An 18,492-nucleotide genomic window follows, 5' to 3' on the forward strand; every position below is an offset into this window, starting at 1 on the left:
CCCCGCTAAGCACTAGCCGGGCAGCGCCCCCCCCTGCAGGTGTTTGAGGCGGGGCCTGGCCCCCCCGGCAGCGGCAGGCGCGGGGCCAATGGGCCGGGCCGGCCCCGCCCCCCGCGCGCACGCTCCCTGCTCGGCGCAGCCCCGCGGTGCGCGGCGCAAGGGGCGCGCAGCGAGCCCGGCCGGGGCCCCGCGCGAGGCGGAGCCGCGTGGAGCCGCGCGGGGCGGAGGGTCCCCGCCGGGGCCGCGGGGAGCCGGAGCCGGAGCCGCCCGGGCCGGGCTCCGCGTCTGCACCATGCGCCTCCTCCCCAGCCTCTGCCTGCTGCTGGCGGCCGGGTCCCGGGCAGCCCAGGTAGGCGCGGGGGGGGCGAGCGGCCCGCGGGGGGGGCGAGCGGCCCGCGGGGGGGCGGGGTGTGGCTCCAGGGGGCTGGGCCCCCAGCTCCCTGCGGGGGGCTCCCCTTGGACCGAGGGGTGCCGGGGGCGCAGCCCCGTCACACCCCAGGGTGACAGTTCGGGTCAGTGGCTCTCAGCCCCCCCCGCCCAGGTGTGCGGCTGGAGCCCCGGGCCGGGCCGAGGTGGGGGCTTGGACCCAGGGCGCTGGGTGGCTCCCAGGGGAGCTCGGCTCCCGCCGGCGCTTGGGGCCCCTCTGGTGCCTGTTCTCAGCCGGGCTGGTGAGTGCCCTGGGCTGCTGGCCCCCGAGCGGACTGAGGGGGACGGGGCGTGTTTTCAGGCAGAGCTGCCGAAAGGTGCCAGGACTCCTGGGTTCCTCCAGCTTGCGGAGGGCTCGGCAGGCTGTCACTGTCCTGCTGGCCTGTCCCTGGCACCTGTGCCACGTCCCGGGCCAAATGGCACCTGCTGTCCCCCAGGCCAGGCCCCATCACGGTTCCCTGCCTCCTCCCGCCCCGCCCTGGGGCTGGCAGAAGTTCCCGTTCCCACGGGAGAGTCAGTAACCCGTGCCACCCGATGGCAAAAGGCCGCCAGGGTCGAGGATGCACAGGCTCTGTGCTGAGCCCCGGCTTCCAGCCGTCCCGGGCAGGAGCCCCTCGGCGTGCCAGAGCCCCCAGGGGACCCCCTCTTCCTGCAGGCCTGACCACGTGGCCCCACGGCCTCCGAGGCTGAGCCTCTGGGCCCCAGCCCTCCTGCTGCCCCCTGTGAGCTCTGCCTGGTGGGTCCGGCTGAGCCAGATGCCTGGGCACAGACCTGGCCCCTCTGCCGGGACCAGCGCGGCTCAGCCAGGACTGGCAGCGACCCCCGGCCCCCAAGCAGTGATGGGCTCGTTAGCCCCCGGCCCGGGAAGGCCCCAGGTTGGCGCAGAGCAGCGAAGGATCAGACACATGGTCCGTGCGGCCGAGCCAGGGCTCCGCCCGGACAAGCCGCCGTGGGGTCCGTCTGGGCTGGATCTCCGACTCTGTCAGTCCCGGTGAGAGCTGCTGAGCCCCTCTGCGGGCCCGTCCTCATCCCCTGCCTCCTGACACCTCCCGGGCCATCGTCCTGGCCCTGTTCCCATGTGCTGCCTTCTGGAAATCCCTTAGTAGGGTTAATTGTTCAGTTCGGGGGCAGGGGCCGGGCTGGGTGTGTGTGATCCCATGGTCCCTCCCGTCTCCTGCTCTGCCCCAAGAGCAGCTTTAACCCTGCTGCACCCGCTGGGTAGCAGTACAGAGGGAAACTGAGGCATGCATTCGCTTCGTAACAGTATTACAGAAAATTCCTACCTTGTTCCGTTGTTGAAGGGGGAAATCCGTGCCCATCCCCCGGGACCCTGGGCACTGCCCCACGGTTCCTCTTTCCAGCTTCCCAAGGCTGCAGGATCCCGGCTGAGAGCAAGGGGCTCTGGTCCCTCCGTGTGGGAATGGCCACGCCAGGGTGAAAGCAGGGCCTCAGTACTGGGCTGATGGTGGGGGTGTCTCTGTCCCCAGGAGCCAGGGGGTGTGCCAGGCCCAGTCTCTTGGTGCCCCAGCTGTAAGGGGAGGAGGGACTCTCCGGGGAGAGGGAAACCGGAGTTTTGGGGGTGGATGCTCTGTGAGGCTGCAATGTCTGAAACAGGGGGCTAACCCCTGTGCAGGAGCCCCTTCCCCATCTCCCTTCCCCCCCCTCTAGTCCCATCCCCCCATCCTGTCCCAGCCATCATTGCTCTGCCCACAGGCTTCTGCTCCCGTGTGCCCCCCAGTGGGTGCAGCGGCCCCTCCCCAGCTGGGCTGAGCCCAGGGCCCCCATGCATACAGCTGTGTGGGGGGTCTCTGCAGCCTGGCCCTGTGCTTGCATACTGCAGGGGGAGGGGTCAGGGCTGGGGGTGCCACGGGTTCCCCTGGGGGCCGACTCCCACCCATATGACCCTGGGTGGGAGGCGCTCCCAGACTGTGTCGGTGACGGGTGGGCCCGGCTCACGATGGGGGCTGGCGAGGGAGGAAATGGGGCCTGGGTGCAGCAGCTGCTGCGTCTCTGATCCCAGAGGCCAGGCTGGCGAGCACGCGGCCTCCAGGGCTCTGGCCCTGGGGTGAGTCCAGCTGAGCGTCTGCAGTGACCAGGCCGCCCAGCGGGGGCAGCATCTGTCAGTTCCCCGGGGAGGTTGGGCAGGGCGGAGTCCACCCAGGGGGAGCCGTGACCCCAGAGGCCCGGTGTGATGAAGTGGGAACGTTCTTAATGTTTTCTCTGAATGCTGGGTGTGTGCCTCAGTTTCCCCTAGGCAGTACTTAAGTCTCTAGATCAGTCTCTAGTGCTTGAGCCCGCCAGGGCAGTCGTGTGTGCCCGCAGGACACCGTGCCGTTGAAAAGCCACCGCCGAGCACGGCCGCCGGAGAACCGCCGTCCGAAATGCCGCCAAGAAGCGTTGCAGTTTCTCGGCGGCGGGGTGTCTGGCGCCCGCCACAGTCTCCTGAAAATAGGAATGTGCTATTCCCACAGAAAGGTTGGGGACACTGGTCCAGGTGGGGGGATCAGGGGGTGTGATTATTACAGAGCCCGAGAGGGCCAGTGTGATGCTGTCTGCACAGAGAATGGTCGACACCCTGTCTCCTGATGGCCTGGGCCCCCCGTGCCAAGGTGCCAGCTGAAGGGGCTGGAGAACAAAGGGATCAGGTGGCCTCCTGGCCCGGGAAAGAGACAAAGGCCAGAGGAGGGGCGGGAGAGTTTCAGTTTGGAGCTGGCTGGGGAAATGGAGGGAGGCTCAGAGCCGGGGTCTGGGCTCCCCACCCCCAAAGAGGGACCTGACTGAGGGGTCCTGGTTTCTGTACCTACAGGCTCTGTGTTAGACCATGTTCCTGTCGTCTAATAAACCTTCTGCGTTACTGGCTGGCTGAGAGTCATGGGAAATTGCAGGAAGTGGGGAGTGCAGGGCCCTGACTGCCCCACGCTCCGTGACACCCATCTCTGCTGACAGCCAACCTCCCCTGCTCTTCCCTCCCTGAGCCTCTGTGCCCCCCACTCCTCCGGTCTCCCTCCCTCCCAGCCCCAGTGCCTGGGGGTCCCTGGGCCGGAGGAGCTGCCAGAGAAGGGGGATCCTGGCTGTAAACACGAGCGACGCCTCGCCCTGGGTCTCCGCCCGCGGTGCTGCACCGGAATCCCCCCCCACCCCCAATCCCCCCGAGTCGCTGGCACTGAGTGCCCAGGCTGCACCGGTGCAGACGTCCACGCAGGAAGCCAGGCTGTAAGCCCCACGGGGAATCCGGGTGCTGCCCAGGCCCGGAGCCCCTTGAGAGGGGCTGTGGTCGGGGAGGAGGGGATGTCCCCGGCCTGGGGCTGGCAGGGCTCTGTCGGGGAGCAGCCGTTGGAGAGCCGGGATCTGCAGTGGGCGCCTGCAGTGGCCTTTTGGGCTCAGGCTCAGCTGCCTGCAGGGCTGGATTCCCTGGGGGTGGGGTCCCCTGAGCTGCTCGTTGCAGACTCTGGTCCCCCAGCCTCAGCCCTGGCTCCCGCCCCACGCCCCCGAGCGGTGGCTGAGTCAGCCTGGCAGAGCTGACACCTGCAAGCCCTGTCCCGGGGCGTGGAGGCTGCAGCTGCTCCCAGGCTCCTGATTAGACTGCTGGGCCTGCTGAATATGCACCAGGGCAGGCTTGCTCACCACTGGCCAGCTCTGCCGGCTGAATATGCATCATGCGCCTGGGGCTCTGGTTGGCTAGACAGCCCCTGCTCAGCCCACCCTGCCCCCCTCTCTGCCCTCAGGTGCGGGGAGGGGAGTTAGTGCCCTGCTCTGATTTCACCTAGTTCTGCTGTTGCTCGCACCCCTATGCAAAGTGAGCCTGTCACTCGCTGCTGGATGGGTCTGGTGTGCAAAGCGAGGGTGCGGTGGTTGGGATTGGTGCACGAGGGCCAGGTGGGCCTGGTGTGCAAAGCAAGGGTGCCGTGATTGGGATTGGTGCACGAGGGCCGGGTGGGCCTGGTGTGCAAAGCGAGGGTGCGGTGGTTGGGATTGGTGCACGAGGGCCGGGTGGGCCTGGTGTGCAAAGCGAGGGTGCAGCTCGTGCAGGGATGCTCGCCCAGTCAGTCACCCGGACACAGCGTGGTGTCCGTAGGGCAGACCTGTCCATGCTGCAGCCACCCCGTGTTCCAACTCCATCCGTCTGTCTCCATCTGACCTCGCTGGCCAGTTCCCGGGGGGAGCCCCAACTCCCCCACCTCGCCCCCCCCCGTCCTTTGTTCTCACCAGGGACGTTGCTCAGTCTCCCACTGGGTCTCCGAGTGTTCGTGGCCGTTGGCTGCTCCGTTTCTCCAGTGATGTGGGTTTGTCTCAGCCCGTCTGTTTCGGTAATCCCTTCGGGCTCTGCAGCCGGGCGACCTGAGCACAAACAGCCCCCCCGCCCCCCACAGGGAGCCATTGAAAATATAGGGGAAACTGAGGCACACATGGTTCATAGACGTAGCATGGAAATTTCCTGCTTGGTCCAGGGGTTTATTCAGTGCCTAGCACCACTGGGGGACCCTGGTCTGGGTCTGTGTGTCGCCTGGTGCCACAGGGGGCCCTGGTCCTGGCCTGGGTCTGTGCGACGCCTGGTGCCACGGGGGGCCCCAGTCAGGGTCTGTAGGTGCTATCACAGTGCATAATACCCCAGTGCCCCACTCCCACGGCCTTGCGCCTGCGGATTGCTGCAGAGCTCTTGGGAGACAGGGTCAGACTTCAGGAATTTCGAGGGCGGGGGTGTGTGTGTGTGTGTGTGTCATGGGGCAGCCCAGGGCCCCTCTAGTCTGGTATCCGTCTCTGAGAGGAGCAGCACCAGGAGGCAGTGATGGGGTGACCTGCCCCCGGGAGAGGCTGGGGCTCATGCCCTCAAGCAGGAGGATGCATGAGCTAATTCTGGGTATTTTTAGTTACTTGTAGTGACGTCTGGCTCTTTCCTGAACCCTGTGGGGCTCTCAGCCTCGGAGAGATCTTGTGGCAGAGAGTTCCACCAACTCTTTGTGAACCCTGCAGCAGTGTGTCCTTGTTACCCCGCCTTCTAGCGAGAAGAGCTGCTGGGCCGCCAGGGTCTACCTCTGTCTCCTGAGGGCGCCTTTGCCCCACGCTGGCTCTGGTGCCCATGGACACGTTTGGGGATATGCATGTGTCTGACTCCTCCCTCCCCTGGGAGCTGCGCAGCCTCCCTGCTCGTTCTCTCCTTATGACCGTGTTTCATTCCCCAGCACGGTGCTAAATGCCACATAACGAGCCTGAATTAACGAGCAATTTACATGCAGTTTCCCAGTGACTGCACTGTGGTTGGGCAAATGAGAAGAGAATGAGCGAGGGGTGGGCGGGCGGGGGCCGGAACTCAGCGCTGGGCCCGGGGGGCGTCACTTGTCTCTGGCTTGTAGCATAACAAAACACACTTCCCGTCTGGGTGTCTGTGCCCCCCTCTGTGGGGCGGGTACCTCAGTACCTCCAGCGCCCTTGGCCCCCCGGGCAGTGCCATCTCCCCGCCGGCAGGCCTGGCCCTCGTGCTCCCGGAGGTGCTGGCGACCTGGAGAGTGCGTATCTCAGTGAGGCCGGGCATTGTGGGTGCTGCTGGGATGCCCGTCGGGAGCTGGGTGCCCCAGGTGGCACAAGGGGCTTCCCTCCTAGGGGGACTCCCTTCCCCATCTGGCCAGAGTCCTGCAGAGAGTGGGCCAGGGCTGGGCACTTGGGGCAGGGATGGTCCCTTCTTGAGCTCGACACGGGGCACAGAACAGCAGCAGCTTGAAGGGTCCGGGGCAGGGGCTGGGTGGGAGCCAGCAGCGGGGTAGGGCCAGGGCCAGGGCTAGGAGGGAGCCGGCAGAGGGTCAGGGCCAGGGCCAGGGCTGGGAGGGAGCCGGCAGAGGAGTGCGGCCGAGGGCGAGGCTGGGGCAGGGGCTGAGAGGGAGCTGGCAGAGGGGTGGGGCTGGGGCGGGGCCAAGGGCGGGGCCAGGGCAGGGGCTGGGAGGGAGCCGGCGGAGGGGCGGGGTCGGGGCTGAGGGCGGGGCAGGGGCAGGGCTGAGCGGCACGGTCTCCTGGTGCTGCCCGCACTCGGTGGCTGCTGAGCCCCTGCCTGGCGCCCGTGGGGAGGCGTGTGAGGCGCGGGCTGCGGCCGCCCCCCGATGCTCACTGGCTCCCTGCCTGCGCCAGGCACCAGGCCGCCCCGTCTCAGTCAGGGCAGGGCAGTGCTGGGGCGCCGGGCGCTGCAGCCCACCACGCACAGGGCAGCGTCCTTGGCGTGCAGCCTGGCGCAGGGCAGGGAAGATGCGACAGACCTGGGGTCTCTGGTGTTCGCCACGTGGGGCAGGGCCTCGACCCTCAGGGTGCCGGTTCCAGGGGGCTTGGGGGGAGCCGCCTGCAGCATCTGGGCACCGCCTGCCTGGAAGCGGCTGCAGAGCCCAGGGACGCCGATCCCCCCTTACCCTGCGTCTCATCCCATTGCAAGCTCTGCCCAGCTGGGGGGGCTGATTGAGGGGGGAGAGCTGCACCCACCTTTCCCCTCCTGCTCCCCTGTGCTCTGTTTTTCTGCCCACTGGAGTCTGCCCCCCCCCCCAGGTTCATCCCGTCTCCATGCTGCACCCCCCCAGCACTCGGAAGAGCCCCCATCCCTGCAGCCAGCCTGGCCTGGGGCCATCTCCACTCCCCCCACCAATGTGGGGAGCCGGAGCCCACGCAGCTGGTGCTGGTGCCTGGTGCAGGGATTCGCGTGATGAATAAATGCTGGGGGGGGTGGGGGGGTGACTGTCTCACTCCTGTCCGCGTGGCCTGGGCGAGGCTCAGTGAGGCTGGAAGGCGGCAGAGGAAGCTGCGTGGCCTCACCGCCGTGCGCTGGGCCGGTGGAAGACTCTGCCCCAAGGGCTCACCCAGGCTGAGGAGTGCTGTTTACGGGAGTTATGGCAGCGCCCAGGAGCCCCGGCCAGGGCCCAGGGCCCCAGGGTGAGGGCACGGCACAGGTACTGAATGAAGACGGGCCCTGCCCCGAAGAACCGACAGTCTCCATGCAGCTGAGAGCTGGGCAGGGTTGAGAAAAGGGCCCGGCCGTTTCTGTGGCTAACGAGAACATCCCTATTTAGAGCAGCGAGGGGCAGAACGGGCCCAAGAGGCCTGGCTGGGCCGGAGACGTCTAATTCCCAGGGGTCAGCGGGGGCTTCCCCGGGGCCGGGAATCCCATCGCTGCCGGCTGCAGGGCTCCGGGCGCCTTTCTCCACTGCAGTGGTGCTGTCGGAGCCGGGATGCTGGGCGTGGGCGGGCGTGGGCGTGGGCGGGCGTGCGCACGCAGTGACGGCTAGTCCCCACAAGGTGGCACTGCAGGACCGTCCGGTCCGGTCTGGTCTGGTCTGGGTTCCCGGCGCTAGGCTGGGCGGAGGTGCCTACCTGGCCAGGGCATTCGCACCACGTCCAAAGCGCCCTCAGCCCCAAGGGGCCCCACCTCGGAGCGCAGAGACGCAGCCCCTGGGGACGGGGAACGGCGCCGGAGCCCAGTCCAGCCCCTCTGCCCGAGGAAGGGCCACAGCGGCGCTCCGGGCACTGGGAATGCGGATTCTTGACTCAGGACGGAGGCACCGAGCGTTACATCGTGCTGAGCCAGGGCCCGAAGTCTCACAACCGACACCTCTTCAGGGCAGGGACTGTCGGTCGCCGTGCGTCTGGGCAGGGCCCGGCGCGCCGGGGCCCCCGGTCTCGGTCGCCGTGCGTCTGGGCAGGGCCCGGCGCGCCGGGGCCCCCGGTCTCGGTCGCCGTGCGTCTGGGCAGGGCCCGGCGCGCCGGGGCCCCTGGTCTCGGTCGCCGTGCGTCTGGGCAGGGCCCGGCGCGCCGGGGGCCCCCGGTCTCGGTCGCCGTGCGTCTGGGCAGGGCCCGGCGCGCCGGGGCCCCCGGTCTCGGTCGCCGTGCGTCTGGGCAGGGCCCGGCGCGCCGGGGGCCCCCGGTCTCGGTCGCCGTGCGTCTGGGCAGGGCCCGGCGCGCCGGGGCCCCCGGTCTCGGTCGCCGTGCGTCTGGGCAGGGCCCGGCGCGCCGGGGCCCCCGGTCTCGGTCGCCGTGCGTCTGGGCAGGGCCCGGCGCGCCGGGGGCCCCCGGTCTCGGTCGCCGTGCGTCTGGGCAGGGCCCGGCGCGCCGGGGGCCCCCGGTCTCGGTCGCCGTGCGTCTGGGCTGGGCCCGGCGCGCCGGGGGCCCCCGGTCTCGGTCGCCGTGCGTCTGGGCAGGGCCCGGCGCGCCGGGGCCTCCAAGTGCTCCCATCACAGAAATTACGTTAATGTGAACAAAGGAAACACTCCTTCCTGTAAAAAGAAAAGGAGGCCTTGTGGCACTTTAGAGACTAACCAATTTATTTGAGCATAAGCTTTCGTGAGCTACAGCTCACTTCATCAGATGCATTCTTTTTGCGAATACAGACTAACACGGCTGCTACTCTGAAACTCCTTCCTGTGTACTGAGTTCTGTGGATGCAGGGTCCCGGACTCCTGGGTTCTGGCTGTAGCTCTGGGAGGGTTGTGGGGTCCAGTGGTTGGAGCAGGGGGCTGGGAGCCAGGACTCGTGGGTTCTGTCCCAGCAGGAAGAGGGAGCTGCTCTCTGGCCCCGATCGCTGCTGGGCCCCTGGCAGGAGTGTCTCTAATTGTGGCCGATCCTGTAGGACGGCGAGGTAGCGAGACGTCAGTGTGGCCAGCAGGTGGAGACGCCGGGCTTGGGAATAATCCGCTGGGGGGCGGGGGGGGGGGTGCTGGGCTGAGGCAGGTGCCGGGGAACGGGGGGTGGGGGGGACGATCGTGTAGCCTCTGAACCGGCTCTTGCAGTCACAGCAGCCGCAGCCCGGGGGCAAAGGGGCCAGTCCCGCTAATGACAGGGATGGGGCACGTGCGGGCCCCAGGGCCACTGTCTGGGGCAGGGTCAGGCAGAACTGTATGGGGGGAACCCAGGGCTGGCCTAGCAGGGGCTGCGGGTTCAGGAGTGAAGGGCACCAGCAGAGCTGAGGAGGGGGGAGTTTACAAATGAAGCAAACCTCCCCCCTCTTTCTGGAGGGCTCGGCAGGACTCTGGCAGCAGCCCCTGCTTCCCCTGGCCCGGTGGCCTGTGCTGTTCTCCTCTGTCTGGGGCTTATACGGTGCTCGCCACCATGGCGTCTGGGCACTTTCTGAAGCCGCTGCCTCTCCCCTGCATGGGGGGTGGGGAGTCAGCAGCAAGGGCAGGCTCGGGTTCCCTCCAGGGAGGGGGCGGCAGGGCTGTGGGGGCTGCAAAGGCCAGGAGTCCCGGCCTTGCCTGCCATTCGCCCTCCCTCCTGCTCTGGGGGCAACCCAGGCCGGGCCATTCCCATCCTGCCGGCCTCTTGCTACCCCTTTCCCCCGCTCCCCCCCCGGAGACCCCACGCGGGGCCGGGGCCTTGCCCCCCCTGGAGACCCCACGCGGGGCCGGGGCCTTGCCCCCCCCGGAGACCCCACGCGGGGCCGGGGCCTTGCCCCCCCCGGAGACCCCACGCGGGGCCGGGGCCTTGCCCCCCCCGGAGACCCCACGCGGGGCCGGGGCCTTGCCCCCCCCGGAGACCCCACGCGGGGCCGGGGCCTTGCCCCCCCCGGAGACCCCACGCGGGGCCGGGGCCTCTCCCTGCAGCCTGCTGACGATTGGCAAGGTGACTGACGGGCCCCCCGTGCGACGCTCTCCCAGTGACCAGCCCCCCGCATCTCACCGCTCTGATGTGTCCCGTCCCCCCCCGGACAGGGCTGAGCTGTCGTAACCTCCCTCCCCGGATTCCTCCCCGTTTCCTCGACAACCCCCTAAGCTCCCGGCTGGTGCTAGAGGCTCAGAGAGGAGCCCCCCTCCCCCCGGGGGCTCCGCTGAGACCGGGCCAGATGGCCGGGGCTTCCCGATGCCATGTCTGCTCAGGCCCCCCCGCCCAGCCGGCCCGTGGCCAGCCCCAGCTGACGTCACTCGGCTGGAAGAGATGGGGAGCGGAGCGGGGGTTCGCTCCAGCCGGGCGCTTTATAAGGACGGGAGCGGAGCCGCGCGGCTCTCTCCGGCTCGCTCTCAGTCCCGGAGGAGGCTGGGGGGCCGGCTGGTGAGCGGGGACTCGCGGGGGCTCCCCAGGCCGGGGGCCGAGGGTCGGGAAGCAGGCTGCCGCCCCACCGAGGGGGGATGAGGCAGGGGCCGACATGACCGTGCCGCTGCTGAAGATCGGAGCTGTGCTCAGCACCATGGCCATGGTCACCAACTGGATGTCGCAGACGCTGCCCTCCCTGGTGGGGCTCAACGGCACCACGATCTCCCGGGCTGGCACCTCAGAGAAAATTGTGAGTCCCTATGGCCAGGTGCCCACGTGAGCAGCTGGGGGTGTGGGTGTGTGTGGGGGGGAGGATGGGGTGTCTGTCCGTCCGTCTGTCCCTCCGTCCGGGTGCCCCGCACGCTGCCGGGCGGCTGACTCGGGGGAGTCCGGGTCTGTCTGTGTCCGGCTGCCTGTGCAGGGACCCTATTGGGGCCGTCTGCGTTTTGCCCCAGCTCCAGCCTGGCGGGGGATGCCCCAGCCTCTCTGCTCCCTGCCCCCCTGCCGTTGATCTCCATGTCCCCCCCCCCGCTTTGCCTGGAGAGCCCCCCCCGGAGAGCAGTGCGCTGGGGCTGAGCAGGGCGGGACCCCTGGGGGGACAACAGACGAGCGACTGCTCTGTGCTGCGGGTCCCCGTCGTTGTGGGTGGCAGGGGCTGGTTGTTACAGGTTTACTGGCTGCAGCATTCGCTCCCATCTGTCTGAGCGCGGTGCTGAGCCCGGCTGGGGCCCCGGCGGTCACGCTCCTGCGTTTCCAGACCCCTTTGGCTCCGGTTCCCTTTGTGGGGTGGAGCGGGATTTTCAGACCCTCCTGCACCCATGGCATGGTGGAGAGACGTGTCCCTGCTGTGGCTCCCCCCCGCAAGGCAGCCGGCCCTGGCCCCTGCGGGAGACCAGGCGAGGGGCTGGTGGCCCCCCGGCTGCTGCAGGGGGGCCGATGGGGCAGTGTTAGTGACCCTGCCAGCCGGCCCCTCTGGGAGGCAGGTGCTGCAGGCATTGAACGAACTGTAGCCCCCCCCCCCATTCGTTAAATGACTCCCGCTGGGCTGAGCAGCTCCGTCTCCCGAGGCGCCCGGAGCTCCCCCAGGCTCGGCCGGCCGCTCGCGGCTCTTGGCAGCTGGCTTGGAGTGGGGCACTGCTGGGCGGGGTCCGCTTGGGGCTCCTTAATTGCTTGAAAAATCCTCCCCCGAAAAGAGGAGGACAGCCGTCCGTGCCCCCCAGCCCCTCGCACTGGCAACCTCGCGCCTGCCCGAGTCGATTCTGCACCCACTGGATGCGCCAGAGACTTTGCGTTTTCTCTGGCTTGAATTATGGGCTCCGGCCCAGGGGGTCCCGGCTCTGCCAGCCAGAGAGCCAGCAGCCGGGCCCCTCGGGGCAGCCATGGGCTGGGGACGTGATCCAGGCTTTGCGATGGGATGCGCCCCCGCCTCTCTCCTGTGCGCCTTGGGGCCTCATTGGGGTGAATTGTTCACTCGTGGACTGGAGCCGTCTTGGCTCGTGTGTCCTTCCCCGAGCCGGGTGTCAGGTCCTCCCGTGACTGCTCAGATACGGCGTCCGAAACCTGTCTGCTTCAAACCAATTCAACGCACTGGGGGCAGGGGACTGCAGGGGGCTGGGGGATCCCGGTCTGGACGAGCTTGGGGGGGGGGGGCAGGGGACTGCAGGGGGCTGGGGGATCCCGGTCTGGACGAGCTTGGGGGGGGGCAGGGGACTGCAGGGGGCTGTGGGATCCTCGACTGGATGAGTGCGGGGGGGATCGGGACTGCAGGGGGCTGGGGGGATCCCAGACTGGATGAGCTGCAGGGGGACTGCAGGGGGCTGGGGGAGCCATGGATGAGGGAGCTGGGGATGAGGGGGCTGCAAGGGGCTTGGGGGATCCCGAGCTGGGGGAGACTGCAGGGGGTTGGGAGATCTGGGGTTGGAGGAGCTGGGGGGGACTGGGATCTGAGGGGGGGCTGCAGGGGACTGGGAGATCCGGGGCTGGGGGAGCTGGGGCTGAGGGGGCTGCAGGGAACTGGGAGATCTGGGGTTGGAGGAATCATAGAATATCAGGGTTGGAAGGGACCTCAGGAGGTCATCTAGTCCAACCCCCTGCTCAAAGCAGGACCAATCCCCAATTAAATCATCCCAGCCAGGGCTTTATCAAGCCTGACCTTAAAAACTTCTAAGGAAGGAGATTCTACCACCTCCCTAGGTAATGCATTCCAGTGTTTCACCACCCTCCTAGTGAAAAAGTTTTTCCTAATATCCAACCTAAACCTCCCCCACTGCAACTTGAGACCATTACTCCTTGTGCTGTCCTCTTCTACCACTGAGAATAGTCTAGAACCATCCTCTCTGGAACCCCCTTTCAGGTAGTTGAAAGCAGCTATCAAATCCCCCCTCATTCTTCTCCTCCGCAGACTAAACAATCCCAGTTCCCTCAGCCTCTCCTCATAAGTCATGTGTTCCAGACCCCTAATCATTTTTGTTGCCCTTCGCTGGACTCTCTCCAATTTCTCCACATCCTTCTTGTAGTGCGGGGCCCAAAACTGGACACAGTACTCCAGATGAGGCCTCACCAATGTCGAATAGAGGGGAACGATCACATCCCTCGATCTGCTCGCTTTGCCCCTACTTCTACATCCCAAAATGCCATTGGCCTTCTTGGCAACAAGGGCACACTGCTGACTCATATCCAGCTTCTCGTCCACTGTCACCCCTAGGTCCTTTTCCGCAGAACTGCTGCCGAGCCATTCGGTCCCTAGTCTGTAGCTGTGCATTGGGTTCTTCCGTCCTAAGTGCAGGACCCTGCACTTATCCTTATTGAACCTCATCAGATTTCTTTTGGCCCAGTCCTCCAATTTGTCTAGGTCCCTCTGTATCCTATCCCTGCCCTCCAGCGTATCTGTCTCTCCTCCCAGTTTAGTGTCATCCGCAAATTTGCTGAGAGTGCAATCCACACCATCCTCCAGATCATTTATGAACATATTGAACAAAACCGGCCCGAGGACCGACCCTTGGGGCACTCCACTTGATACCGGCTGCCAACTAGACATGGAGCCATTGATCACTGCCCGTTGAGCCCGACAATCTAGCCAACTTTCTACCCACCTTATAGTGCATTCATCCAGCCCATACTTCTTTAACTTGCTGACAAGAATACTGTGGGAGACCGTGTCAAAAGCTTTGCTAAAGTCAAGAAACAATACATCCACTGCTTTCCCTTCATCCACAGAACCAGTAATCTCATCATAGAAGGCGATTAGATTAGTCAGGCATGACCTTCCCTTGGTGAATCCATGCTGACTGTTCCTGATCACTTTCCTCTCATATAAGTGCTTCAAGATTGATTCCTTGAGGACCTGCTCCATGATTTTTCCGGGGACTGAGGTGAGGCTGACTGGCCTGTAGTTCCCAGGATCCTCCTTCTTCCCTTTTTTAAAGATTGACACTACATTAGCCTTTTTCCAGTCATCCGGGACTTCCCCGGTTCGCCACGAGTTTTCAAAGATAATGGCCAATGGCTCTGCAATCACAGCCGCCAATTCCTTCAGCACTCTCGGATGCAACTCGTCCGGCCCCATGGACTTGTGCACGTCCAGCTTTTCTAAATAGTCCCTAACCGCCTCTATCTCCACAGAGGGCTGGCCATCTACTCCCCATGTTGTGATGCCCAGCGCAGCAGTCTGGGAGCTGACCTTGTTAGTGAAAACAGAGGCAAAAAAAGCATTGAGTACATTAGCTTTTTCCACATCCTCTGTCACTAGGTTGCCTCCCTCATTCAGTAAGGGGCCCACACATTCCTTGGCTTTCTTCTTGTTGCCAACATACCTGAAGAAACCCTTCTTGTTACTCTTGACATCTCTGGCTAGCTGCAGCTCCAGGTGCGATTTGGCCCTCCTGATAACATTCCTACATGCCCGAGCAATATTTTTATAGTCTTCCCTGGTCATATGTCCAACCTTCCACTTCTTGTGAGCTTCTTTTTTATGTTTAAGATCCGCTAGGATTTCACCGTTAAGCCAAGCTGGTCGCCTGCCATATTTACTATTCTTTCGACTCATCAGGATGGTTTGTCCCTGTAACCTCAACAGGGATTCCTTGAAATACAGCCAGCTCTCCTGGACTCCTTTCCCCTTCATGTTAGTCCCCCAGGGGATCCTGGCCATCCGTTCCCTGAGGGAGTCAAAGTCTGCTTTCCTGAAGTCCAGGGTCCATATCCTGCTGCTTACCTTTCTTTCCTGCGTCAGGATCCTGAACTCAACCAACTCATGGTCACTGCCTCCCAGATTCCCATCCACTTTTGCTTCCCCTACTAATTCTTCCTGGTTTGTGAGCAGCAGGTGAAGAAAGGCGCCCCCCCTAGTTGGCTCCTCTAGCACTTGCGCCAGGAAATTGTCCCCTACGCTTTCCAAAAACTTCCTGGATTGTCTATGCACTGCTGTAATGCTCTCTCAGCACATATCAGGAAAATTAAAGTCGCCCATGAGAACCAGGGCGTGCGATTTAGTAGCTTCTGCGAGTTGCCGGAAGATAGCCTCATCCCCCTGGGCCGGTGGTCTATAGCAGACTCCCACCACGACATCACTCTTGTTGCTCACACTTCTAAACTTAATCCAGAGACACTCAGGTTTTTCTGCAGTTTCGTACTGGAGCTCTGAGCAGTCATACTGCTCCCTTACATACAGTGCTACTCCCCCACCTTTTCTGCCCTGAGGAACTGCGTGGGACACAACTGCAGGGGGCTGGGGAGGTGGGGGGAACTGCAGGGGGCTGGGGGAGTCAGGGATGGGCAGCTGGGGATGAGGGGGCTGCAGGGGGCTGGGAGATCCGGGGTTGCAGGAGCTGGGGAGGGTACTGCAGGGGACTGGGAGATCTGGGGTTGGAGGAGCTGGGCGGGGGGGCCTGCAGGGGACTGGGGGAGGTGGGGGGAACTGCAGAGGCCTGCAGGGGACTGGGAGATCCGGGGTTGCAGGAGCTGGGGAGGGGGGGCCTGCAGGGGACTGGGAGATCTGGGGTTGGAGGAGCTGGGGGGGGCCTGCAGGGGCCTGGGGGAGGTGGGGGGAACTGCAGGGGGCTGGGGGAGTCAGGGATGGGGAGCTGGGGATAAGGGGGCTGCAGGGGGCTGCAGGAGCTGGGGAGGGTACTGCAGGGGGTTTGGGGAGCTGGAGGGGGGATTGGAGGAGCTGGGGGTGAGGGGACTGCAGGGAGTTGGAGGGGCTGGGGATGAGGGAGGTGGGGGGTGGACTCTGGGCCCACTGCGGGTCCCGTGTGGCATTTGCAAGGGGACCTGCCGCCGCTGCTGGAGAGGAGGGAATGGCCCCGATTCTGTGTGGATTGGGAGCAGCTCAGGGAAAGTGGCTGCTGTGAAGCTGGCCCAGCTTGCTCAGATCCTCGTTAACCCCAGCTACGGCCCTAACGAGTGTGGAGGGTGTGGTAGAGGTTGCTCCCCCCCCCCCAAGGAGCTGGGCTGTGTGGGTGCTGGCCCTGTGGAAGGGTGGGGCAGTGACTGTGGGGGGAATTTTCCCTGCCCCAGAGCACAGCCTGGAGAGCAAAGCACCCTGGGGCTGGCAGGGGGGAAAGTGATTGTAATGGCCGCCCCGTGCTTCCCCCCACCCCCAGCCCTCACCCAAGCCCTAAATTGCTGATTTGTGTCTCCTGTGCAAGCTGCCTGGTCCGGCGGGGGCTGGGGGCTGCGCCGGTGTGAATGGGCACCACTCCCTTGGCTCTGCTGGGGCGGGGGGGTCACACATTGCAGGCGGCTTCCTGGGGCATCGGCACTGAGGGGAAGCGCTCGGGGTGGGGGTCGGCATGTTTAGCCCAGGCTGGTCTGAAGCCCCGGCTCCGTGGGCGCGGTTTGGTTTGCCGGCTTGGTGGTTGGCAGCACCCTGCAGCGCGGGCTGCCTTCGCGCTGGGGCTGCGCAGGGAATAATGATCCACTTGCCTGCCTGCAGGACGCCTGGGTTCCTTCCCCGGTGCTGGCGGCTGCCTGCCGTGAGTGAGTTTGAGTTAATGCACCCGTCGGCCGGGGCTGGAGCGCGGGGCCCTGGGAGGCAGTGTCCTGAGCCCTGCTCCTCGCCCGGACAGCGACTGGGCACCAGCTGTGGCCATGCAGAGCAGGGCAGCAGCCGCCGGGTCTGGGGGGGCACCATGCTGTGTGCTCTGACCCCCTGTGCCCGGCTTTGCTGCCGTTCCCTGCCAGCAGAGCTGGGGGGCAAGCGGGGCTCTGCTTGCTGTCTGTCCACCCCGTCCGTCCATCGTAAAATCTCTCACTGTAACGGGGAGCCTCCGGATCAGGCGTTTTGCTCACAGTCCCTCCCCGTGGGTCACTCAGAGCTCGCTGTTGGGTGTAGGGCAGCCCCTCTGCTGCCCTCTGCCTGTGGCAGGTTTCCATGGCGATGGCTGTGGTGTGAGGGGGAGACGGGGCAGCAGGAGTGGGTCATGGGCACGCACGTGTGTGCACACGCGGTGCACACAGACCGGGGCGTGCACACGAGCCCTTGGGTGTGTTCCCGGGTTGTTCCCATGCCTGCTGGCCTGCCGCGAGCTCAGCCAGAAACGCCTCACTGGGCTCTGGGTCTGGACCCCCCTTGGGGCTGCCTGCAGCGCCCTGTTGGGGGGACCTGCGTCCGCCGACATTCGGGAAACCACCCCCTCCCCCCCAGCCAGGGCACCTATGGTTTGACTTGGCCGGCGGCTCGAAGCTGTTTGATGGGGTGATGCCAGTGGAGTTGGCATGTTTCCCAATGGGGTGCCCTGCGGGGGCAGAGCTAGATTCCCCCACCTCCCCACACCCCCTTGTTGGCTTGGGCTCAGTCGGGAGCCTGGTCCCATCTGCCCTGGCATTGGCAGGCGTGGGTGGCTCTGGCTGTTGGTGCTAACTCAGCGTTTCAGGACCACCGTGCTCTGGACAGCTCCTCTTGTCTCCCTGCTCGGGGCCGCGGGAGCCCGGCGCAGGAGCCTGGGGTGCGTCTCTGGGCCAGAAGCCAGCATGCCGCAGGACGGGCCCAGTAAACTCGGCTCTCACGCAAACACCCACCGGTGCTTCCCTTACCTGCGTTCCTGCAGCAGCCATAAGTGGGGATCAGCGCCCCACTGTGACAAAACAGAGAGAGAGAGACTTCATGGTTGTTGTATGTCTGGGCAGGGCCCAGCATGACGGGCCCCCCATCTCGGTCGCTGTGCGCCTGGGCGGGGCCCCCATCTCGGTCGCTGTGCGCCTGGGCGGGGCCCCCATCTCGGTCGCTGTGCGCCTGGGCGGGGCCCCCATCTCGGTCGCTGTGCGCCTGGGCGGGGCCCGGCGCCTGGGCGGGGCCCCCATCTCGGTCGCTGTGCGCCTGGGCGGGGCCCGGCGCCTGGGCGGGGCCCCCATCTTGGTCGCTGTGCGCCTGGGCGGGGCCCGGCGCGACGGGGCCCCCATCTCGGTCGCTGTGTGCCTGGGCGGGGCCCGGTGCGACGGGGCCCCCATCTTGGTTGTCTAGATGCTGTTGCAATGTAAATAAGCCTGTGGCAGACCCAGGAATTGACCCAGGTGTCCTGGGTCTCAGTCCTTGTCTAGACCATGTAGCCACAACCCACTGTTATTGTGGGTCCACTGAGGTAATGCAGGCCGGCCTGGTTCCCTAGCTAGCAGCTCTGTTGAGCTCTGAGTTGCTGGCTGTCCCATTACAGCAGAAATGGCCTGAGACCCCCACGCAGCCGGGGGCTAGGGCTGGAGTTTCCAAGTAGGCCTGAGGAGGAGTTTTGGGTGCCCCTGGTAGCTTTGGCAGCCTTCATCCAGAGCCCTCAAAGCTGGATCAGCCCATTGTCCCCATGGAGAGGTTAAGTGACTTGCCTGTGAGCACAGATGGAGTTGTTGGCAGAGCATGGAAGAACCCAGGAGTCCTGATCTCCGGATCCCCTGCTTGCGCCGCCCCAGGTAGAGAGCTACGCAGGGGAAATAGGTCTCCTCCATGGCCACGCGTTGGGCTTGTTGGATGGTTCTTCTCCAGATGATCAGACTTGTCTTCAAAGCTGTCTGCGTTGTGTAATTCCAACTTCCAGGAGCCAACGCGGCTCCAGCTGCGGCTCCAGCTGGGTTTGCCTTTGGATTCCT

At 65.5% G+C, this 18,492-nt stretch overlaps 1 protein-coding gene across 2 annotated transcripts in view; it reads left to right on the top strand.

Moving 5' to 3' along the window:
• Positions 1–214: 214 nt before the first annotated feature.
• The window catches only part of OLFM2 (olfactomedin 2), an 88,739-nt gene continuing 70,461 nt past the window's right edge, over positions 215–18,492 (top strand). The window contains exon 1 of one of the 2 annotated variants that reach the window (XM_073318420.1): positions 215–349. In XM_073318420.1, the coding sequence (XP_073174521.1) occupies positions 293–349 (57 nt within the window). In that variant the 5' untranslated portion in view covers positions 215–292. Of the gene's footprint in view, positions 350–10,196; positions 10,667–18,492 lie in introns of those variants that run through there. The other variant, XM_073318419.1, reaches the window with a different exon arrangement.

This window comes from Lepidochelys kempii, chromosome 20 (genome assembly GCF_965140265.1).
Source record: "Lepidochelys kempii isolate rLepKem1 chromosome 20, rLepKem1.hap2, whole genome shotgun sequence".
Taxonomy (NCBI): Eukaryota; Metazoa; Chordata; order Testudines; family Cheloniidae; genus Lepidochelys; species Lepidochelys kempii.